The 25,573-nt window shown below is 41.9% G+C and overlaps 1 protein-coding gene across 1 annotated transcript in view; it reads left to right on the forward strand.

Moving 5' to 3' along the window:
* The window catches only part of MMP16 (matrix metallopeptidase 16), a 178,122-nt gene that overhangs the window by 45,311 nt on the left and 107,238 nt on the right, over nt 1-25,573 (forward strand). Inside the window, exon 2 of the mRNA XM_035125050.2 lies at nt 24,090-24,238. Coding sequence (XP_034980941.1) covers nt 24,090-24,238 — 149 coding nt within the window. The remainder of the gene's footprint in view (nt 1-24,089; nt 24,239-25,573) is intronic.

The following is a 25,573-nucleotide window of genomic DNA, read 5'->3' on the forward strand; positions in this document are numbered from 1 at the left end:
GTGTTAATCTTCCCCTCAGGTACTAAATTTAAGTAATGCCCCTCCTTTCAAATCACTGGAAATATTATTTGTCAACCTATTCAAGTTAATTTTAATCATTTGAGAAATAGCTATTGGAATCGAAATGCCTAGATATGCTATGTCCCTGGGGCAGCAGCAAAAATCACCAATTAGTAGATAATGTGGGTGATCTATAATTAATCATGTACCCTGAGATCATTTTTATTAATCATGACATAAATGTTCCAGGTCTACTGATAAATAGCAATAAATCATCTGGGAAGCAAGGTTACTTCTAGCTGAAATTAAGGTGTGAGATGGGTATTAGGGAAAAAAAAATCTGCTGCATTGGGCAACCTCTGAATTCTTAGACTTCATACAGAAGGTATGGTAGTCACAGGTGGCGCTGTGGTTAAACCACTGAGCCTAGGGCTTGCTGATCAGAAGGTTGGCAGTTCGAATCCCTGTGACGGGGTGAGCTCCCGTTGCTTGGTCCCAGCTCCTGCCAACCTAGCAGTTCGAAAGCACGTCAAAATGCAAGTAGATTAATAGGAACCGCTACAGCGGGAAGGTAAACGGCGTTTCCATGTGCTGCTCTGGTTTGCCAGAAGTGGCTTTGTCATGCTGGCCACATGACCTGGAAGCTATACGCCGGCTCCCTCGGCCAATAATGAGCGTGCAACCCCAGAGTCGGTCACGACTGGACCTAATGGTCAGGGGTCCCTTTACCTTTACCTTATACGTATTAAATTTTTGTTTCTCCTGCACTCCTGCAGAAGTTCCATCATGTAGTGACAGTGGCTTTGTGAGACATCCTGCCAAAAAGCCCTGAGGCCCAGGCAAATACACTTTGCTGCTTGAGACAAAATGGTACCCCTTCCATTTCATGAACCAAAGTTGACTGGATTGTCTTCTAAATCTTCCTTTGACACTGAGGGTGGCAACCTATATTGGTGGTGCAGGCCAGGCCCTATGGCACGCATACCCCTGTCCGTCAATATCTGGCCTTCTGGCAGTTCCCTCACTGCGAGAAGTGAGGTTACAGGGAACCAGGCAGAGGGCCTTCTCAGTAGTGGTGCCTGCCCTGTGGTACACCCTCCCATCAGATGTCAAGGAAATAAACAACTATCGGACTTTTAGAAGACATCTGAAGGCAGCCCTGTTTAGGGAAGTTTTTAATCTTTGATGTTTTATTGCATTATTATTATTATTATTATTATTATTATTATTATTATTATTATTCTGTTGGGAACTGCCCAGAGTGGCAGATGGAGAGGGTATGAATAAATTATTATTGTTGTTGTTGTTGTTGTTGTTGTTGTTGTTGTTGTTGTTATTTCACCTCTGCACTTTGCAAGGTATTCCACTTGCACAGTGAGGTTTCCCCGTCTCCTCTCCCATTGTGCCCTTACATCCCACAAATTGACCTGGGGGTGGCATGTGAGGGTGGAGAGGGGGTTCATTCCATCAAACAAGCTGGAATGCATGTGCCGATGGAACATTTGTCATAGCAGGGAGTTGAATTTCACCCTAAATATCTGGTGTGGATGTGGCCCACATTTTAAATAATTTTATGGCACACAAAGGGCAGCACTAAAGACAAAAAAAGCTCTATGTCTTGTTCTCTCCTCCCCGTTGCCCTTGTTAACATGTAATGATAAAAATGCATGATGTGGTGGTGTTGCCCAGTGAGCTTTATTTCTAGTGGCAGCTAACCAAATGGGGCAGGGGGAAGAGAAATACTCCAGAATGTCACAATACAGTCATCATACCTTGGATCTCAAACACTTTGGCTCCTGAACAAATCGGCTCCCGGATGAGGGCCTTTTCGGTGGTGGCGCCTGCCCTGTGGAACGCCCTCCCATCAGATGTCAAAGAGAAAAACAGCTACCAGATTTTTAGAAGACATCTGAAGGCAGCCCTGTTTAGGGAGGCTTTTAATGTTTAATGTTTAATTGTTTTATTTCATTTTCCTGTTGTAAGCCGCCCAGAGTGGCTGGGGAAACCCAGCCAGATGGGCGGGGTATAAATAATAAATTATTATTATTATTATTATTATTATTATTATTATTATTATTATTATTATTAAAACCCAGAAGTAAGTGTTCCGGTTCTCGAACGATTTTCAGAAACCGAACATCCAGTGTGGTTTCTGCAGCTTCCGATTGGCTGCAGAAACTAAATACTTATGAGAAGGCTGCAACATCTCCCCTCTGTTTTGGGGGCAGAATTGGATTAAAGCTGCAGACATGTTAGTGCTTTCTGAGGGAATGAATACTGCTAGGGAGTTATGAGAAATGTTTTCATTTCCTCCCCAGAGCTTTATAAAGTGGAATCTCCACCAAGCATCCCAAATTGTGTTGAAGGTCCCTGGTATAGTTTGAAGAGATCTCTCCTTCGCTTGGGCAAGCTCCAAGTCTTTCTGAATTGGCCTAATTTAGCATACGATTTGGGATTCACCCAAATTCAGTGGATACTCTGATTTCCCAGCCCAACCTGGAATTGCAGGGGATTGAACCTGTGCTATCATTGAACCTTTGAACCTTCTCTAAGAAAGGGCTACCGCCTTCAATAGCAGCCATGTGTCTATCCTAATAACATGATCAGGACACTGCATAATGTTCTTTTCCTGTTATCATTACAATGGGATCACAAAAGGAAAAGGAAATTCTAATAGGAGTAATGGAGAACATTTCATAACTAAGCAAGGGAATTGAATAACCTTCAGGGACATTTTTAACACCTTTTCAACATCAAGGTATCATAGCGATGGACACTTTTAAGTATTTACAGTTAAATTGCTAAACTGCATTACCTTTTATTCAGTAACAGCATAAAAAGCCACTCATGAAAAAATTCTACCCATTTTATTAACTTACCTCATTGAAGGATGTTTATTAAGATGACTTTTTGCGACGCTTAAGGATGGAAGGGTTGGCATAATGGAAGGTTCAGCCTCTTTCGCATAAATCCATCTCGTATAATCATTATAGGTAAGTCAGAGATTGAATCTAAAGGAAATACTGTCATTGGATAAATGGTTAGGTGCAGTATCTGTACTGACAACAAGTGTCCCCAAATTGCTTCAGCTCTTTACAAAGCAGCAAGAAACTTGTTATTTTGCGAATTGTCTTATGCTATTGGAACGGCTCCTTCTTATATCATATATTTTAAAAGGAGGCACCTTCAGTGGTGATTTAAGTTCTCCACCTCCTGAAATAATAAAAATGCTTATGTTCACTGTGTGTGGTTTATAGATCCAGAAGTGCTGTCCAGTCAGTACTTCTTTGAATCCAAAGAATGAAAGAAAGAAAAAATAGCCACTTGCTAACACCATTCTGCTAATGCTTACTCAACTGTTTGTATAGCAGGGTTCATTTAATGCAATGCAATGGGTTCTCTCTATTAATTCTCCTCCGGGAGGTTGCACAATCAGAAGAGGATTTCTGAATTAAATTTTTACTTTTCTCATGCAGCACTTTATTGTGATGTATAGAACTGCATCTTCCATGAGTGAAATATGTGTTCTGCACAGACACCTCTTTGAAACTAACCTATGACTGTGTAGCAATTTATTATTATTTTATCCAGCCTTCTTCCAGGGAGCTTAGAGCAGTAAATACGGCTGGCCACCCCATTCCCTCCCCCCAACGATCTTGTGAGGTAGGTTAGGCTGAGAGATAGCAAGTGGTCCAAGGTTACTCCAGTAAATATTGTAGTTGGACAGGTATCTGGACTTAGGTCTTCCTGGTCTTCCTAACCCTATGCAAAGACAGTAGCAAAATAGTCAGTAAAGTTCAGCCTAGATTAGATAAAAGCAGAAGCTGGAAGAAATGGCAAAAGAGTTGCTTTGGAAGGAGTGGGGATAGGCTTGCCCTTGTTCGAAAAACCAAACATGAAGGTTATTTCATAAGGTGAAGGCTTCTGTGATTGAGCACCAGTATTCTCAGCTTTCAAAGCAGTAAATACAGTATTAAAAGTCATCACAAATCATTGTAGGCAGGGGAGTACTGTAGCTCCTGACCATTTATATATCTCACAGGCAATAATATCCAGTACTTGCCCATAATGCTTTTGCAATCACATTGCACACACAGCCGTTAAAAACAGCAATGGATCAGAAAGAAAGAATAACTTTTTCCAAGAGACTATACGTTCCATTCCATTTGTATCCCACATTTTCGCCAAGGTTTTCAAGGTGCTCTTATGGTTCTCTCCCCCTCATTTAATCCCTCACAATAACCCTGCGAGGAAGGCTAGGCTGAAATATAATGAATTGGCCCAAGGTCACCTGGAGACTCAGTATCCGTTTGAACATTGAGCTTCCCAGTCATAGTCAGACGCTCTTTCCTCACTTGATGCTGACTCTCCAGTGCTGTTAAACTGTAGCCATTTCATAACAGGAGGAAAAACATCTGGATTGTGTATGACAAATGAGTAGTACACATGTATTGCATGAAACCCTCACTGTCTCAGAAAGGCCACCAGTGCCTATTTATCCGTCTTTTGATTTGTGCCCCGTTGACAATGCGTTAAATCTGCACTCCGAAAGTTCTCTTGTAATGAAACAGTATGTGTTGCTGTGTATTATTATAAGCTTTTGAAATCTGAGGCTTTTTTTGTTTTAGAAAAGATCTTCACATAGACTTAGTCAAAGTCTATCTGCTCCACAGTAAAGAATAATGATAATGCGCGCACACATACATTATGTGCGAGAGAGTGCAAGTTTAAGATCAGTACATCTTAAGTTAAAGAATCATTCAGTTGTGATCATTTATTCCTTTGCTGCTGCTATATCTTTAATTGAATCTCGCCTATCTTGATAGAACAGAGGAGACTCATTTTAGAGTTGTTCTTCTTGTCAGCATGCATATTTGGCTGTAAACTAAAAATGCTGTTAATACATAATAAGATTTGACACTCTTGCTGGAAACATTCCTAAAATGGGAATTGGCTACAATAGTTCTTTTATCATTATGCCTCTTTTTAAGAAATGGAAATCTTACTGTTCCTTTTATTCCATCTTCTAATGTTAATCTTTGTATTGTGTAATAGTGAACTGGATTCTCCTTTCCAGTGTTTGCTCTAGGTTTTGGAGAGCCTATAAGCAAGATGCTCTCCACGGGGTCCCCTTTACTCCTTCTGTGATTCTAAATCAGGCATCCCCAAACTGCAGCCCTCCAGATGTTTTGGCCTACAACTCCCATGATCCCTAGCTAACAGGACCAGTGGTCGGAGAAGATGGGAATTGTAGTCCAAAACATCTGGAAGGCTGAAGTTTGGGGGTGCCTGTTCTAAATCATTATTATTATTATTATTATTATTATTATTATTATTATTATTGGCAGTGGCAGCTGTTCATCTCTCTCATCAGTGCCACTGCCTGCACGCTTGCTGGGCAGAGAACCAATGAGTAAGCAGGCAGTGGCATCTTCTGTTCCTCCTCCTCACCACCACTGTTGTCAAGAGGTGGGTGAGCAAGAAAACTGGGTGCAATGGCGAGGAGGAGGAGAAACCGTTCTAACTGAGCTCGTGTTGGTGGCCAACCTGCTCGAGTTTGGCATGAACATCATGTAAAAGGCAAAACGTCTATTTATTTGTTTTCTTCTTACAAACAGGGCCGGCTCTAGGTAGAGCCCCAGTGGCGCCGGGTGCCGGGCTGGTAGGTGGGGCGCTGTGCGGCGAAGCCGCGCGGAAGCCATGCTGCGCCCTGCGAGGGCGGGGGCACCGGAGCGATCTCCGCCCCTCAGCGCCAGGGTGCCCGACCTGCTCGAGACTGATCTGCTTACAAACCCACTTTGGTTTGTCCTGAGAACATTTGGAGGGAGCTTACGAAGTACTTGAGAGAAAATGATTCTAGCTTCATGTCCTTTTGACCACCAAGCCAAGAAAATCCGTGTGTGAGTTGAGGAAATATGTCTTGTTCTTAATGGCTATAAGTGAGCACCACCTTAAACTATACAGTATTCTGCAAATTTCTGACAAATGCACTAAATAGGACATTATTTTATCTTTTTAATAGTAAATTTTATTAATATTTTCCACATAACAAAAAAGCAAAAGAAAAATAACAGTACACAAAATACAAAAACACACATATTAAAAAAATAATCCAAGTCTTACAAATTAATAATATAAACACTTAAAAAGAAAACAAACCTTGACTTCCACCATTCCCATAGCACCTCCTTTACCACTCATTGTATCTTCCTGTTTTCTTTATCATCTCAATCCTAACATCTAGCTATACATCCCTCTTTCTTATCCTTTTACCTCACAAGGTTATTCCAGACTCAGCCAGATTTCTGACCTCGAACCTTGACTTTTAAGATATTCGTTTAGGCACTCCCATTCCTTTTTCACTTCACTTTTTGGTTTTTGTCTTATTATATATGTCAGTTTAGCTAACTCTAAATATTCTGGAAGCTTGCATAACCATTCTCCCTTAGTGGGCAATACTTAGCCACCAGGATTCTCACTGCAAAAGAAAAAATTAATTTTGTCTTTTGGGACATCATCTTTTAATATTCCTAAAAGAAATGCCTCTGGCCTTTTACTGTATGATATTCTTAATATTTTCTTTATCTCTTCATGGATCATGCTAAAAATATTCCCAATTTTGGGGCATGTCCACCACATATGGTAGAAGGTTCCTTTTTGTTTCTTACATCTCCAGCACTTATTATTATATGTTTTATTCATTTTTGCCAGCCTTTCTGGTGCCAGATACCACCTGTGATGCATTTTCATATAGTTCTCTCTTATTAGGTAACATGCAGTGAAATTTATATTTTTTGTCCACAGTCTTTCCCATTCATTATATTCAATTGAGTGGTCCAGATCTTGTTCCCATTTTTTTAATAGCGTCACCTTTCCCCTCCTTTTCTATTTTCCCATTTTGTATCAATTTATATATTTTTGAGAGTCTGTTGATTATTGCCTAAGATTCCCTTTTCCCATACTGAGATTTTTTTTTTATCAAACCCCTTAAGTTTATTATCCTTTTCAAATATTGTTTTTAATTGGAAATATTCTAGCCAATTAACCCCTCCTCTCTTTAATTCTTCAAACTTCTTCACTAGCGGGTAGTCCTCCAAATGGCATTTGGTCTGGAGCCAACCTGACCCCCTCCCCCATTTTCACTTTCTTTTCCCTTTAGTATGAGCCTGCATTTTTAATTTTAACGTATTTAGTCTTGTTGTTGAATTGTATTTTAACTAGTTGTATTATTATTATTATTATTATTATTATTATTATTATTATTATTATTATTATTATTATCATCTCTTCTACGAGTTCCCTTTATGTCAGCCAACTGTCTTTCATGCTGATTCTATGCTATGCATAGAATCATATAAATAGGACATTATTAGCAAGTATTGTCATGTTACAAATCCCTGTTGGCCAAACATATATTCCAGTTAGTGTCCCCCCCCCCTTTCAAAGCAAAGGAACTCTCATGTTTTGAACAAAACAAAAAGGGAAATAATTGTCCTTTGTTTACCACTTCATTTAACTGGATATCATGAAAAATAAAACATCTGTAAGGCAGCTTTAATGCTAATTTTAATAATATCCTATTTAGATAATAAACTTCTGACTTTCCATGAGCATTAGGCCTAAACCTTTCCTCATGTGGGAGTCAGCGGGAATTTGTTACACATATGGGAGGACATCTGGGTCTGGATTTAATTCCAAGAGCATTGATGGGGGTTGAGATGGGGCGGAGAAGCAGCAGCCAGCGTTACTTTAAGACTTTGTAAAACCCAAAGTGTGGGCAATTCATTTTGTTAATTGAAGCAGTTATCCAGTGGAGCATAGGTCCTCCTAGTAATATTAATACCACTACTTTGATATTCAGCCGTGCAAAGCATGAAATCTTTAAGTGTTTGCAGACATGGCAAAGGAATAAAATAAGAACGTGGTGAAATAAAAACCAAAGGCATTGTTCCTGAGATCACTTACAGTAACATGATAATGTTTACAGTATTAAGTGAATCTGTGGGGCTTAGCACCAATGTCTGTTGAGCATTGTGCTTCTGGGAGAGCGATTGAGTCTTCTCACATTTTGGAGGTTAAAGTATTTGTTGTGGCATGGGCTTCATAAGATGTATGAAGCTGCCCGTGAACATAGGAAGGCTTTATCTATGTATTTTTTTACAGAAGGGATGGGAAACCTTTGGTGGTCCAAATATTGTTGGACTTCACCTTCCATCATCCTTGACCATTGGCCATGTTGACTGTTGCTAATGTGGAGCTGCACCATAGCTGCCAAGTTTTCCCTTTTCTCGCGAGGAAGCCTATTCAGCATAAGGGAATTTCCCTTAAAAAAAGGGAGAACTTGGCAGCTATGAGCTGCACGCCAACAAGATCTGGAGACCCATTCCTGATATACCCATTGCGTGTGGAGACCCTTTAACCCGGCCTAGAAATAAATTCAGACAGGACTCATATTTTTGGTTTTTGGCAGAATTTAGGCCTCAACTTTATTGATTACAAATCAAGTGAGTGGTTGCATAGGCTCTGGTTTGACTAGCTACCTTCAGCCCTGCAGGTAGCGCTGACTCTGGGCACCAACCATAAGTCAGCCTTGGGTGAGCACCTGGGACAGAGGCAAGCAGGGAGGTCTGCCATGCCTCCACCCAGATGAGCTCAGGGCACAACCCTGCACGGGGAAGACCAACCATGAGTCCTTGGATTCCTTCTTAAAGGAATACCTAACACATAGGGATGGCTAGGCATCCTGCCACCCCTATCCCCAAGAACCAGAGCCTATCCTCAACATTACAAGTTGTGACGATTTGCTATGTGGCAGGTGAAACCCAAATGGCATCAGCCAAGTGGGGGAAATTCCTTCCATGCCCCTGTCCCAATGACAGGCAACACACGGCGGCATAGCAAGGTCAAGTGCAAGCCCTAAATATAGGGAGAGGTGGGCTGGTGTTCCGACGCAAAGAGCCCGAAAGAGGAAGCTCAGGGAACATGCATCAGCTTAAGTAGTGGTCCCTCGAACTGCTTTGACTGGCTAGCCCAATTGCTCCCAAGTTCGAGGGACCACCAATAGGGTGTTGTGGCTGCTCCAATGTTCCCACCCACAACACAAGACCTGATTGCCGGGTCCCCACCGCAACACATGCCCTCTGTTTAGGGAGGACCTGATATAGCAACAGCTCTCCAAAGTTTCAGACCAGCCCTACCTGGTAATGGCAGGGATTGAACCTGAGGCCATTTGCATGCAAAGCAGGCTCTCTACTAGAAAGCTACAACTCTGTGTCTCTTGCTGTGAAATGCCCAAATGCACACACTTATGACAGTAAATAGTAGCTTGCTTGCGGTGATTTTTATTTAGTTTGAAAAAATTGTACTTTTTTTTTTTTAGGCTGCTGATGTGCCAAAAATGACTCGACTTAATGATGTGTGTGTTGTTGGGAAAGCCAAGTTTTATTTAGGGGACTCTATTTATTTATTTATTTATTTATTTATTTATTTATTTATTTAAACATAATTTCCTCCAGCTTTCCCTCTAGAGTTCAAAATCAATTTATAAAAAGCATTACCAGTAAAAAAAAAATTAAAATAAAAAATACTAGCACAGCAGAATAAAGCATTTACCAGGTTGTCAGGGGCACCATAAAACAGAAGCAGTGCCAGTCTGTTTAAAATTCTAGCATCATATGTCCAGTGGGACTGGAGGGACAACGACACTGTTTTCTGAGATTAAAAAATGAGTGAACACATCATATGCGAGTCAATTAATTTAAATAATCAAGATTTAATCACAAGAAGTCATAAGGCCGATAGATGTGGCTAGGCAGAGCCAACCATTGTTAGTTGTGGATCAATTTGCCCCATGCTATATGTGGGATGAATATTGTTGGAGATGTCTAATCAAAGCCTAATGAAATTGTTGCAAATGTGCAAAGGAACACCTAGTTCAGAAGTTCTATGGTCTGACTGCTCCTTCATTGCGAACCTCAACATTGCTGTCTATTCATTTCTTTTTTTGTTTAGCAACCCCCTCCTCCTATTTACATTGCTTCAAAGTTCTTGTCACGGGAAAAAGGAATTAAATACACTTTATTAAACAGGAAATATAAGGAATTTGTGAAAAGTATACCTGTGAAGGACACATAGCCGATGAGGTCAGTGTGTTAAGAAAGAATAATTACGGTGAGCATTTTTATGCCAAAAGAGTCAGCTATGGCTCCTAATTGAACCCCACTGCACCTTAGTTTGGAATTGGAGATGCAAAACTTTTTTTTTGTTGCTTTTGCTGGGAAAACCAACAGCCCTCTCTAAACAGTGATGTTTTAGCACACATTTTTTTCATGTAAATATTGCTTTTATTTTGAGCAAATGCTTCACCTGTACATTTCACTTAATTTTGGTATCGTTAAGGATTTGAAGAAGAAGAAAGGAATACCATTCAGTTAACAGCAGTTTTATTATTAAGAATACGCTTTTATTTCCTTTGGGGGGGTTAATATTAAAATGATGTATGTGCTAGGCACCATTCTTCTTGACATCATCCTGCTGCACAAGAAAGGGAGGCAGACTGAATGGTGATATGAGTGTGATTCATAATGGCATTGCAATTGTAGCTAAAAGTAACTAGCACCCTGCTTCACATCTCAATTAACCCAAAGTAATTGGATTTTATCTGTTGTGTCTCAATGGGAGTAAATTGGTTTAAAATGTAAGTATTTGAGTTTAAGTGGGTTGTTGATCAGACTATAAATTATTTAACTGCTTCAGAGGTTAGATAGAAATTGCCATCTTAAACTATTTGGTCTAAGGGCCAAACATTATTTGGCGATTCCCTCTTCTTTCTCTTGGTAATCTCTCAGGCCAGCTACCAATGAGGGTGGCTGGTGCAGATGTAATATTTGTTCTATATAAGACCTGATTTGCATTATATAGATTACATTGAACATTGGGAACATAGGAAGCTGCCAAACATTAATCAAACCTTTGGTCCATTTAGTTCAGTTTTGTCTACTCCTGGCATGGCTGACCTGCAGCTCTCTAGATTGTTTTTTGCTGCTCCAGAGAAGCGGACATGGAGCAATGGATTCAAGCTACAAGAAAGAAGATTCCACCTAAACATTAGGAAGAACTTCCTGACAGTAAGAGCTGTTTGCTGCCAAGGAGTGTGGTGGAGTCTCCTTCTTTGGAGGTCTTTAAGCGGAGGCTTGACAGCCATGTGTCAGGAATGTTTTGATGGTGTTTCCTGCTTGGCAGGGGGTTGGACTGGATGGCCCTTGTGCATAGCTGCCAAGTTATCCCTTTTTTAAGGGATTTTCCCTTATGCTGAATAGGCTTCCTCGCGAGAAAAGGGAAAACTTGGCAGCTATGCCCTTGTGGTCTCTTCCAACTCTATGATTCTATGATTCTAGATGTTGGATTGCAAGTCTCATTATCCCCAACCACTGGCCATGCCAATGGGAGCTGGAGTCCAACATCTGGTGGAGGGCAACAGGCTAGCTACTATTGGTGTTTAAGGACTGGCAGTGTCTCTGCAGAGTTTCAGATGGTGGTCTTTCCTAGCTTTACCTTGGCATTGATCCTCGGACCCTTTGCATGCAAAGCATATGTCTCATCAGTAAACTTCAGCTCTTTCCCAGTTTCAGTACATTCCAATAACTGTTCCTAAACAGGAAAATATTGGTCCATATGCTAAGTAATTCTGGAGTCATAAAAATTGTACTGATTTCCCTATAAAATTTCATTTTGAGTGAGTAGCAAGAGAACCAATTTTGTGTAGCTGTGCAGTTCTTTTAAGATGTCATCGCAGATGTACTGTGTGCAGTTATTTTGACAAATGTACTTTGCTTTTAATTATTTAGAGCAACATGTGATGTTGTGCTGTGAAATGCAATATATTTTGTAGTGATAAATATTCAAGCCTGTTGCCTTTGCAAAAGCTCTATGGTTCCTTTCCATAATATATTGCGCTGATAATTCTGACACAAGACTTTGGCTTTGTAAACTTGATTTGTTGCTTAGGAGATACCCTGGCAGCATCTGAGAGACTAGGATTACAGCACAATGTTTGGTGGGAGCAGATTTGCCAGGTTCGTACAATGATGGCAATAGAAATGTTCCATTTCATAATTACTGTTGAAAGTGGATACATACTTCCAAAGTTCTGCTTAGCTATTTAAGAAGGAAACGTGCACAGATGCTAACGCACACCAGAAAAAAACAAAACAACCCTGTGTTACAACAATCAGAAAGTGTACAGAATTTGCAGTTCAAGGATAAAAGAAGGTGACTGCTGGCTCATCTGTTAGACAAATGGCTCATAGAGGAACAGAGGCTGACAGGAACTCCCTGTTCTACCAACCCAAGCATGCAGTCATCTGCCACCTGAACCCAGAAGTTTGGAAGTTTCATTTTGATTACTTGGGAGGGGACTGCAGTGGTTCTGAGAGAAGTGGAAAGCTAGTTGCAGTGATAGACTCTGGAGCACGCGTCCAGATATCAGCAGTGGAGGAAGGCACAGTGGGAATACAGGTGCTGAAGCAGGCGTAGGCAACCTTGACTCTCCAGATATTTTGGAACTACAACTCCCATGATCCCTGACCACCGGTCCTGTTAGCTAGGGATGATGGGAGTTGTAGTTCCAAAACATCTGGAGAGCCAAGGTGGCCTGTGCCTGAGCTGAAGCCTCTCTTGCTTAGGGCTAGTTGCCACTGGCACTGGTGCCCTTACCCTGTGTGGCCCTTTAAATTTCCCACAATGCCCCAAACTTAGTGGAACTTCAGGGCATGGTGGAAAAGCAAACCCCTCTGATGACCAACATCTATTCCCTACATAATATGGTAGATTTTTTAAAAAATGAATGGCTGCTGTTCAGTAGAGGCTGGTCCCTTTGGGAAAATAGGGCACAGCCCTCATTTTCCCACCCCCTCTAGACCAGTCCTCATTTGCCCACCTTCTTACTTGCAACCTGTCCAGGGGATCTATCTGGTGCAGTAATATCAGAAGTGGTCATGGGATACAAGTGGTAATATTATTAGGATCACATTTATGTTTAGTGATCAGGTCAGTTATTTAAATGATACTGGAAATTATTAGCATTATTGATGAGAGAGAGAGAAGCATATACATTGAGAGCAAGAATATCAATCCCTTTCAAATACAGCACAAACATAAGTTTCCTTTGACCTTCATATGAGATTGAGTTGGATATTTGGAGCACACTAATTAAATGGGTAGCATTGACATTTTAGTCATTTCTAGATATCCTACAGGGAAAAACAAAACTATAACAGGCATTCTGAGCCTGCATGTGCTGTGTGTGTGTGTGTGTGTGTGTGTGTGTGTGTGTGTGTGTATTACATTGGCTCCCAGTATGTTTCCAAGCACAATTCAAAGTGCTGACCTTTAAATCCCTAAATGGCCTTGGCCCAGTGTCTCCACTCCCATCGTTCAGCCTGTAGGCTCCGAGGGCCTTCTGGTGGATTACTATTATTTTATTAGTGTCTCTGTGTTGTAGTTTATTTCAAGTCAATTTGCTTGCATGCCTTATTGTACAGTCATACCTCGACATACGAACGCTTCGACTTCTGAAGGTTTCGACTTCTGAAGTCGACAACCCCAGAAGTCTTTTCGCTGCGCACGCCCTGCACACACATTCTACGCCTGCGCAGAGCGGTGCGCACTGCCGGTGCATGCGCAGAGGCGCGAAATTGCGCTTCGCGCATGTGCCGACCGCGCGCTTCGGCATCCGAAAACCTCGACTTGCGAAGACAGCCGCGGAACGGATCGTCTTCGTAAGTCGAGGTACCACTGTACTTAATTTAGTTTTTGCATGTGCCTAGCAATATGTTTTTAAGCATAAATGTATTAGGTTCGGTAAGAAAAGTGCCCTATTAGTAAGGTTTATAGTATTTGCAATTGCTAGCTTAGGCTGCAGTGCTGAGCACCCCTGCTAAGGATTAATCTCACTAGTGCTTGCTGTGGACTAAACATGCTTTAGGCAATCAGATATTGATGCCACCCTTGTCCTCAGGGCTTCAATCCAGACAAAACGAAGCAATGAACCCAACAAATTCATACACATAATTTGTAAAATATACCTATTTAGATACAAAGCCATATAATAATAAAATAAGGAAACAAGAATCTTGCCTGCCAGTTTGGCACACGCAGCCCTCTCTAAGTCTATTCCTTGTCATGTTGCTTTTTCACTATGGCTAGAGCAGTGTTCCCCAACCCCGGCTCTGTCCAGATAATTTGGACTACAACTTCCACCAGCCCCAGTAAGTATAGCCAATGGTTATAGAAATTGTAGTCGGAGACAGCTAGAAGGCACTGCACATGCTACCTCTGAAGCAGGGAATCCAATTTTTGCTTGCAGTGTTTTGTAAAAGGGTTGTTCTCTCATCGACTCTATGATGTGTGCCCCTCTCTCTTCCTTTTGCCATGTCAATTCTAAGAGCATCCAGTGAATATTTCACCAGACCACAAATTTGATTGTAAAACGTCCACTTAAATCACCGGGTCACTTGTGACATTAAGGACCATGAGGAAGGCTGGAATTGAAGCATAACATCCCTTCCCAGGCACATACCTCGCCAATTGAAAATGAGTAGAAATATCTTTCATACTCCCCCAAGGTCCAGTGCCCTTAGATGCTGCTCTTTTGGCAGCTGCCTGCAGGGCAGATAAGATTTTGTGAGCCCTCACTGCTGGCAGGCATTAGCTGTCAGTGTGGTTCCAGCTGAAAGGCTGGATGCACCCAGTAAAAAGATGGGCTCCATGTGCAGCCAATCCCACCTATTCAGTTAGCTCTCATATTGCTAGAAACAATGCAAAGTCTACCTGTCACCTTAGATTTAGAGGCTTGCCATAACATAAGGATTTTTGTTTGCGTGTGAGGTATATTCACTCATCATGATCATGAAGTATCAACAGAGCTTTGGAGGAAGCGGATGGGTAGCACTTGATTATTAGTGGCAGACCGAATTTAATGTTGACAAGGTAATGCACGCCAGAGGGGATAATTTCAACTTGTCCATCATAGCTGGCTTCTGAATTAACTGTAGCCACTCAGGGAAGCAGCTTGGACATCATTTTGGACAGCTCAGTGCAAACACCTATTGGAAGTTCAGCTGTAGGGGTGTGTGTATTTGTTTTTTTAAGGATGGAAATGTTAAGAAATAAAAGGAACTTGCTGGCATCTGTCTGTCTCGAGGATGAAGTCAAACTGCTGCGTAGTGCTGGGGCACAAGCCTGGACCGTGTGTATGGAAGTCCTGGGCTGTCCAGATGACAAGACTCTCTTCTTGGCCTCAATCATATGGTCCAAAGCAGGGGTCCCCAGACTACGGCCCCCGAGGCTCTTTTATGCGGCCCCCGGGGACCCCCCCGCCCGCTGCTGCCGCCCGCTCTTACCGTCGCGGTGCGGTGCTGCTGCCGACTTCCAACCCGGAAAATCGACGGAAATAGCTTGTGTGCACACGCAAGCATCATTTCCAGTGTACTTCCGGGTCGGAGGAGGCTTCTGCACATGCACACAAGCTATTTCCGGCACTTTCCAGGTCGGGAGTGTGCCAGAAATAGCGTTTGCGCATGGGCGCACACAGCCGCGCACTCCTGTGCCCCCGCGCGTACTCCCCCACCCTCCGGCCCACCGCGCAATCGGCGTGGCGGGCATCCGGCCCAAAGCCGGGTAAGTTTGGGAACCCCTGGTCCAAAGGAAAGCTGAGCAATACGTTTGCCACCAGCTTGGCTGCAGAAGTTGTCGGAAGGAGGCATACAAAGCACCATCCAATTGTCTTAGGGACTCCACTCTGGATTTGTGTAGGCCACAGGTTTTCAACCTTTTTGAGTCCACAGCTCCCTTGACCAACTACATTCTTTCTGCAGCACTCCTGTGAGCCTCAGGAGCCCAGTTATGCCAACCCTTGCCTGCAGAGCTGGCAGCCTCTCACCCTTTTTTGAACCTCCCTCCCTTGTGGAGTGTTCCCTCAGCCTCCTCTCCTCTCTCCTCTCCTTGGGAGCCCTCGGGGCAGCCGCTGTTGCCACCCCTGGTCTTTGCCGCTGCTTGCTTGCTTACTCCGAGGCCTCCTCAGCTTCTGGTAACCAGCACCCCATGACTAGCCCCAGAGGTACCATTCACTTGTAAAGGTCTGTAATATGAATCTTGGATGTAGGCTTCTTTGGAGCTTAACTTGTTAAATCTAACTTCTCCAGGGATCAGATTGGAACGTAGTAGAATTCATTGAAGATGGAGAGGATGGCACACAGGTTCTTTCTGTAGAGGGGAATTAAGACCCTCTAATATCCTTGAACTTGAGCATTAGGAGTCATATAGGCACAGACTATATCTGCCCAGTGATTTAAAAATGACTTTCATATAGTTAGTATGCTAATAGCATTGCCCCAAAAATATAAGGACTATTATATTTCATCATCAACCCTATTTTGAACATGGGTTTATTAGATTCCATATTTTATTAGATGTACTTAAGCTTACCTTCCAAGTCCCGGACTGCAGAATCCAGGACCGGCAGCCGTGTGACACCGGAAGTTGCGTCGATGTAACTTCCGGTGTCGTTTTGCCCTTCTATGGGCACCCAAAATGGCTGCCGCCGGCTTCGAAAGTCGCTTGTACGCATGTCAGGAAGTGCGTCGACGCAACTTCCGGTGTCACTCTGCCCATTTATGGGCACAAAAATGGCCGCCGCCGACACTGGAAGTCACGTCTATGCACTTCCAGACATGCGTAGATGCGACTTTTGAAGCCGGCAGCGGCCATTTTTGGTGCCCATAGAAGGGCAAATCAGGAAAAAAAAAAGACCACCGGCAGGAGAAAATAACGGAGAAAAACGGGAGACGAAGTGATACGGGGGACCACCGGGAAAAGGTAAGTAAAAACGGGGGTTTCCCAGGGAAAACGGCGTACTTGGCAGCTATGACTTAAGGAGCAATATCTCAGGATTACAAGAGCAGACATCAGAGTCAAGTCAGGTCCCTCATAGTTCTCAGCCATTGCACCATTCCAGCTCATCAAAACTGATAAAACTGAAAGATGCAGTATAATGCCCTGGACTTACGTTGGGCTCATCATTGTAAAAGCTGAGTTCAGATCTTGGCTTTGCTGTACAGTCTTGCCTCATTAGTATGTATGACATGTGAGAGCAAACCATAAGCACTCTTGGATCTTTTGTAATTATTAATGACAAAAAGCTATTTTATTTCATTATTCAATGTATATTTGCATTCTAGTTTCCTACATTAAAAGGTGCTCTAGCGTAATTACAGGTTTTGTTTAAGAAAAAACAAAAGCTATGCCACGGCTAAAAATTGGCCGCTGTTTCTTTAATGCTAAAAGAACTAAGTCAGCAGGAGTCAGCGGCCTACAATGACTCATGCAACCTCTCACCTAATTGTACCTGTATATATAGAGTGGTCAATGTTAGTGGTATTTGTGGTTGGGTTGGTTGGTAGCTGGTAGCGTTTGGTGTTGGTCGTGGTTGGAGGAGTTTTTATAATAAAAGCAGCATTCTGCAAAGCTTTTTTTCTCAAGGACTCTTTGTGCCGACTAGGGTCCGAGGACCAGGCAAAGCAGGCAAAGGAGATCAGAACCTTTGCTATATTTTTTCAAAACACTGACAAGCTAGCTATGAAAGTCTCTGAGTAGGTCTTTGGTCTCATGCACATATTTGGATATGATTTCACAATGCACAAATGCAAGCTCTATGGTCTCCCGCTCTGCATACAGCAAGATCTAGATTGAGGGTCCCTTCCTTTTGATAAAAATGAGTGGATCTTGTTGCTTCATACAGCAAGTTGGGCATACAGTGGTAGCTCGGTTTATTAACACAATTGGTTCTGGAAGTCTGTTCATAAAATGAAGCTTTCATAAAATGAAGCGAACTTTCCCATTGAAAGTAATGGAAAGTGGATTAATCTGTTCCAGATGGTCCGCAGAGTACTTAAACTGAAGCGTTCATAAACTGAAGTGAACTTTTCCATTGAAAGTAATGGAAAGTGGATTAATCCGTTCCAGACGGGTGCGCGGAGTACTCAACCTGAAGCGTACTCAACATGAAGCATGGGTGTGATTGGTTCCGGAAGTGTGTTCATAAACTGAAGTGTTCATAAACTGAAGCGAACTTTCCCATTGAAAGTAATGGGAAGTGAATTAATCCGTTCCAGATGGGTCCGCGGCGTTCAAAAACCGAAAATTCGCAAACCGAGGTGTTCATGAACCGAGGTTCCACTGTAACTACATATTCTGGACTGCTAATGTTTCTGCAAATCTTTGAAAAGAGTTTGCCTTTAAAAAAATAATAAAGCCAAATGAATGAATAAAACCTTTCACTGGCTCTGTTTACCAAAATGGATGGATCAGGATTTAGGTTTGACATAGTGGGCCTATGTGTTAGTGGGAGTGGTGATATGATTAGTTTTTGAAAAGGTGTGAAAGGGAAGGGAGAGGCAATAATCTTCCATTGCATAAAGGCTACCTCTGTTTCATTCATTTACTTTGGTACTGGTTTCTCTTTCCGTTGAAGCCAGTGGGCACTGGGCCATTGGCACCAGCGAAAGCAACATGCACGCCCTTTTCTCTTCACGCTGCAAAATTCCCAAAATTGCTTCTGTGCGTGTGGTTATATAACATGCTATTTTTATTTTCAAATTAGTTCTTGACATTTTTGAAATACTTATTTCAAGTGGAACCTCGGGGCTCTTTTGGCTCATCTGTGCCTCTCAAAGAATATTCACTTGTGATTCCAAAGGTATCCTTTCCGAAGCTACAGCGCTACACACACTTATTGGGGAAGGCTAAAAGCAGTACTGAACTCTGTAGAACTAAATTCCAAGCCAAGATGCATAGAATCACATTGTTAGAGTCACCTCTAGGAAAGCAAACTGAGTAGACTACAAGGTAACGTATAAAGAGTGCTGCTTTTGCAAGCAGTGGAGGGCAATCCCCCCCCCTGTTTTGCAGATGTTTGATGGGCAGCACCTCAAATCTGCTGATGCAGGCTTGAAGCACTGGAAACCATAAACTTATTTTATGAAAACCGAACTGGAAAACCAAATGTCAGATTCAGTTTAAATAATCGTTTCCCCAAAAGGAACTTTGCAGCTCAACCTTTCGACCCCCTGATTTGATTCCAGTAGACTATCTCTCTATGGGCCTTGCCAAATTAACCCACCACCATCTGTTAGTGCATTTTGCATTATGCAGATGTGTTGAGACCCTTCTAATAAAAAAGCTGTTTGGACTGATGTGTACTTAATATGTGCATGTTTCCTAAATTGCTCAATATGATTTAATAGGCTCACCAAAGAGCCAAGCAATTCTAACTTAATTTTGTACCAGCGTTTATGGAAGCAATTTGCTGAAATTAATTCCTGTGTTTCTTCTCCATCTGCAAATAATGGAGAGACCTGTAGGAAAATTACACAGATAATTCCATACCGTTGGATGTTAACTACTACATTTTTTCCCCCTCGTCTCAAACATATTTCAGAAGAAAATTCAAATAGAGTCTTGTGCCTATTGTATGTAGTGGCCTACCGCCATACTCAGAAACCCCAGTTTTTTTGTTCAACAGAATGTTATTGGTTAGCCAAATAATTTATATAAATAGAAGAAGAAGAGTTTGGATTTGATATCCCGCTTTATCACTACCCGAAGGAGTCTCAAAGCGGCTAACATTCTCCTTTCCCTTCCTCCCCCACAACAAACACCCTGTGAGGTGGGTGGGGCTGAGAGACTTCAAAGAAGTGTGACTAGCCCAAGGTCACCCAGCAGCTGCATGTGGAGGTGCGGAGACGCAAACCCGGTTCCCCAGATTACGAGTCTACCGCTCTTAACCACTACACCACACTGGCTATAATAATATATATAGGTAATAATTAATATTCTGTTCAAAAGAAATCCTGTTGAGGAAAAGGGTTTTAATTCCTTGCAAGGTGATTTCCTTATGGCAAGCCACCCAGAGTATTTTTCTTGTATGGAGGCATATGCCCTGTTAATAAATAATACTTCCTTAACAACGGTTCCGTCAACCTGTCTATGTAGGGTGTAAAACAGATTGGGCAAAAATCTTGTCTCTTGAATAACTGCATTAATAAGTTCACATTCAGGCTATTGCTCCATGTTAAAGCTACAGCCTAAGAACATACAGGTGCAGCAGTCTTAGGAAAGGGCTTTTAAAGCCTGCTGGCTAACCTATGAACATAATGTTAGAACCATAGCTGCCAAGTCTCCCGCTGAAAATTGTGGGATCAGCAGCGGCGTGGCACCGGAAGTCTGGACATGCGTAGAAGCAACTCCCGGTGCTGGCGCTGCCCAATTACCGGTGCCCAGACATTGGCAGAGCTGCACCAGAAGTCCAGACATGCGTAGAAGTGACTTCTGGTGCCGCTCTGCCCGATTTCCGGTGCCCAGACATGGGCAGAGCGGCACCTGAAATGGAGCCTCCCTGGCAGGTAGAAAATCCGGGGGATTTCCGGGATTTTTTCCTATTCGGGATAACAGCGGGAAATGGATTAAAATCCGGGTGGTTTCCCACGTAAAACGGGATACTTGGCAGCTATGGTTAGAACATAAGAAGAGCCTGCTGGATCAGGCCAAGGGTCAATCTAGTCCAGCATCCTGTTCTCACAGTGGCCAACCAAATGCCTGTGACAAACCCACAAACAGGACCCAAGCACAAGAGCACTCACCACTCTTGTGGTTTCTAGCAACTGGTGTTTGGAATAAGTTTTTTATGTTATGTTATGTTATTTATTTATTTAAAAAATTATACACTGCTTGATCGTAAAATAAATAAACACCTGAAAGCAGTTTACACAAGATAAAACAGTAAAAAATAAAGAGAGAGAAAAATCACAACCATACTTTAAAGCATACAAAAGTTTAAATACAAAAACAGATGATTGCCTCCAGCTGTGGAGGCATAGCCATCATGGCCAGTAGCCACAGGGAGCCATATCTGCCATGAACCTGTGTCCTGGATCTGACCTGGCAAACCATGGGAAATGTCTTACCAGCTTTATTTCCCAGTGCTGTGAGTGTGGGGTCCTAGAAGCCCTGCCTTTTACAAATGGTTATTGTGCAAAAGTGTCACCCAAGCTTGGGGGGTGACTGAGTGGTGTGCATGTGCTCTGTACTTTCTCTTAATGTGGCTGGCTCTTAATGTGGTCAGTGACTGGAGAAGTCTTAAAGCTTTCCTGTGGCAACACATCAGTCTTGAGATCAGTAGCAGGCATCCCCAAACTTCGGCCCTCCAGATGTTTTGGACTACAATTCCCATCTTCCCCAGCCACTGGTCCTGTTAGCTAGGGATCATGGGAGTTGTAGGCCAAAACATCTGGAGGGCCGCAGTTTGGGGATGCCTGATCAGGAGCATCCATAGATATGCCAAAACACCATTCATGACATTACACTAGCATTAGAGGGATGCTTTGCTGGTAATGTTCTTCTAGACTTGGGGATAGAGACCTCAAGAAAGGATAGGTTATTTCAAAATAAATGGTTAGTATGAACAGTGGATATTTAAGGATCGCCTTTCTATAGCTGGTGCACATTTCACTTTTATGTGAAGCTTGCAGTCCTTAATTCCATCTAGTGGCGGTGTGTAAGTTGACATTGCAAGTGAAGTACGAGGGAGATTTGTCACTCTAATTGTGAAACTTACACTGAGTACCCCAGTATCAGCACAATGTGATTTGACAACTTCCTCATAAGGTACAAGATAGGAAGCTGCAAACCTTTAAATATGTAAGTTGCAAACCTTTAAATACATAAGCTAGGCACGGTCTTTTATTTATTTATAAGATCATTCATTCTGCCTTTGCTCCAACATCCTAGGGCAGGCTATGAGAATAAAATACAGTTATACAAACAGGTAAAATCATTACAAGCACATGAAACAGTTCCAAATGGAACAGAACAACATTAGAGGAGGGCCTTCATCCAAGAAGGATGTGGCCTGAAGGTGAGAGTTTCTTCTGTAAAGGAAATTAAACTAGGATGTGTAAGAGATAAACGTGGCTTAGCTGAATGTGGAAAATCAGACCACATCACTGCTAATTAGGTCAGATGCTTATCAACTCTTTGTTGGGTTAAAGTTTAGCACATGGAAGAGAGAGAGAGAGAGAGAGAGAGAGAGAGAGAGAGAGAGAGAGAGAGAGAGAGAGAGAGAGAGTTGCTTAAAGGATCTCTATAAAGTCTTGAATGAAATACAAAATAAAAATGTGAATCTGTGAGCGCTTCATTTCACAGTGAAGGGTTAGTTCTAGGACTCTGTTTACAGGGCCAGGATTGAGGGGCTACTGTTGCCCCTTCCCCCCACTGCATTCTTAGGCTACATCCACACCATGCATTATAAGCAGTATGAGTATGGTTGTGGTTTCCTCCAAAAAGAATTACAGTCATACCTCTGTTTAAGTATGCTTCGGTTTGAGTATTTTCAGTTTAAGTACTCTGCGGACCTGTCTGGAACGGATTAATCCACTTTCCATTACTTTCAATGGGAAAGTTTCCTTCAGGTTAAGTATGCTTCAGGTTAAGTACGGACTTCCGGAACCAATTACACTCATACCTTGGGTTAAGTACGCTTCAGGTTTAGTACTCCGTGGACCCTTCTGGAACAGATTAATCCACTTTCCATTACTTTCAATGGGAAAGTTTGCTTCAGGTTAAGTACAGACTTCCGGAACCAATTGTGTTTGTAAACCGAGGTACCACTGTATGAGAGTTGTAGTTTGCTAAGGGTTCCAATAATTGTTAGGTGATAACCTGTTTGTTCATCTCACAGAGCTTCTCTTGATTGATTATTGATGACTCTGAGAAGTATAAGAATGTATGAATGTCGCCTTAGATTTCCCGTGCCTTTAACATTGTGGCTAAAAGAAGCCAGCATAGCCCCCATGTTTGTGTGTGTGTGTGTGTGTGTCAGCAGCTTCCACATTGCTTCAGAACAATGCTGTCCCCATGCAGGCCTGCCTGGTACCTTTGTTACGTAGGCACCAAGCAAAAACATTCCTCTTCTCCCTGACCTTTGGCTAATTAAACAATCTATGGACTTTTAAACTATGTATTGTTTTTGTTTCTTGCTACGGTATGTATTTTTTGGTGTTTTTATATTGCAAACAGCGCTGTACTCCTCAGATGAAGGACGGTATAGAAATAATATAAAAAAATTCCTTCAGTAGCACCTTAAAGACCAACTAAGTTTTTATTATATATATATATATATATATATATATATATATATATATATATATATGGTATGAGCTTTCGTGTGCATGCACACTTCTTCAGATACAGTGAAATGGGAGTCCCCAGGCACTTATGTAGAGAAGGGGTGGGGAGGGGGTGGGGATGGGGAGGGGAGGGGGGATCACTCAGAAGGGTGGTGGAAGTGGGTGATTGACTGACTAATAGCTGTTGATGACCAAAAACGACTGCAAATGGTTTTGCATGAAAAAGCAAGGGTTGAGATGGCTGAAGATCGCTTATCATGTATAATGAGATAATCATGTATAATGAGATATCATGTATAATGAGATATACAACACGGCTACCTACCTGTAACCAGAACTATAGAAATAATGATGATGATAATAAGGAAAAAATGGGACTGCTGTTATCCTTGACCTGAGACCTCAGCAGACATAATTGACAGTGGACTTGAGGGAGCTGATTGTCTGAGGGTGCTGGGTAGTAATGTGAGGACTGTCTGCTTAGGTTGTAAAGTAACATTTAAAACAACAATAACAACCCGGTTCTATAAAAATAGGTTGTCCTATCTACCATGTAGCCCCTTATTCTTATCCATAAGATATGTAAAATAATTATTCTTACAACCTTTCTTGCCTATGGATACAGTCTGGAGATATCAGTGTGCGCATTCCACTGCAATAATTGGATCATAAACACTTTATTTCATTCTTAATTCTTCTTGCTTTCAGTGAATGTTAAGAAAATGTATTGTGGATTGTTTTTCCTATGTTTGAATTGCATCTTTTACATTTGAAAGAAAAGCTTAAGGGGCACCTAGGGGATTGTAGATTGCAAATCTTCCCTAATACAAACTATGCTTGTCATTATAGGTGTGGCTACAAAAGTACGGCTATCTCCCACCAACTGACCCCAGAATGTCGGTGTTGCGCACTGCAGAGACAATGAAATCTGCTATAGCTGCTATGCAGCAGTTCTATGGCATTAACACGACAGGAAAAGTGGACAGGAACACAATCGAGTAAGTAATTGTTACTGGATTGCTTTTGCTTCTTTAAACTCCTTCAAGTGCAGTAAAAAAATCTTTTATTGCAATGACCAGCTAAGATATCTCCGCAAATCTAAATGGTCATTCTGCATATAAGCTCCCCCTCCCCTATAACATACGTTTGGTGAAAAAATGTAGGAACTCTATAGGATACAATTGAAGTTTCAGCAAGAGTCCATTTCATAAAAAGAGAGAAAAGGAAGATGAAAAACAGACATGGGAAGTCAATATTTACATAAACATTCAACAGAAATACTTTCACTTCACATTTTTTATAGTGGTAAGAAAGCATTGGATAGGCTAGTGTGGGAAACATAAGCAGGAAGAAATTGGTTTTCATATGTGGCATAACTTTCAAAAGTAGAGAGAAAATAGGCTTCTATGTCACACATGCTTTGACACTGGAAAGTTTCTTAGAACCATAGTTTGGGAAGCAGCCATCACTGAAAGCATATTTACAGTACAGGAGTGAAGCAAAAAAGCATGTGTTTAGAGAAACATTGTGAGGAAATGTATGTAATCATGTGTCACCATTTATATGGTAGTTGGGTAACCTGGAAACCTTCCGCAGGCCAAAATGTCATAGGAAGGACAAAGTGAATGAATACCATTTGCTGGGAATCACAAGTGGAGAGAGTGCTACTGAACTTCCCAAATGCATGTAGTTCACCACTGTGGAAACTGGATGTAAGACTATATGGGCCTTTACCCTTATCTAGCAAAGTTCTGTTTTTATGTTATACTCTTAAATGAAAGGCATGCTGCTATAATTGTCTCTCCCATTCTGTCCCTCCAGATTACTTATTTTCACTTGTTTCTTCCCCAGTTGTTTGTTGCCTTCCAAATTTTCAGGATTTAGTTTCTATGTTCTTTGCACAGACCTCTGTACATCAATGGCACTTTATTTTAAAAATGCTAATAATTGGGTAGATTTTTCATTTGTTATTGCAGTGGAGTCTAACAAGACACAGGAATTTAGACTAAGACTGCAGTCCTGTATACAAACACCCAGAAGCAATTTCGTTTGAATCCAGTGGGACTTGCCCCAAAATATGTAAGGTTGGAGTCTGCAGCCAATTGATGTCAATGGCAAAACTCACTTTGTTTTTTGTGTGGCATCTTAATTTTTCTTTTTAAAAGTTATTACGCATCATCTTGTTTCTACTGACATTAGATTAAGAGTTGAATCTGATCAAGTCATGGTGTGAGGGGAACAACTTCTGCCTGCATAATGGATCTTCCCTTCTCTCTCCTCCCCCCTAAACACGACCAGACATCCCCAAAACTGCTCCAGAGAGTTGGTGGAAC

The sequence above is a fragment of the Zootoca vivipara genome, chromosome 8 (assembly GCF_963506605.1).
Source record: "Zootoca vivipara chromosome 8, rZooViv1.1, whole genome shotgun sequence".
Classification (NCBI taxonomy): Eukaryota; Metazoa; Chordata; class Lepidosauria; order Squamata; family Lacertidae; genus Zootoca; species Zootoca vivipara.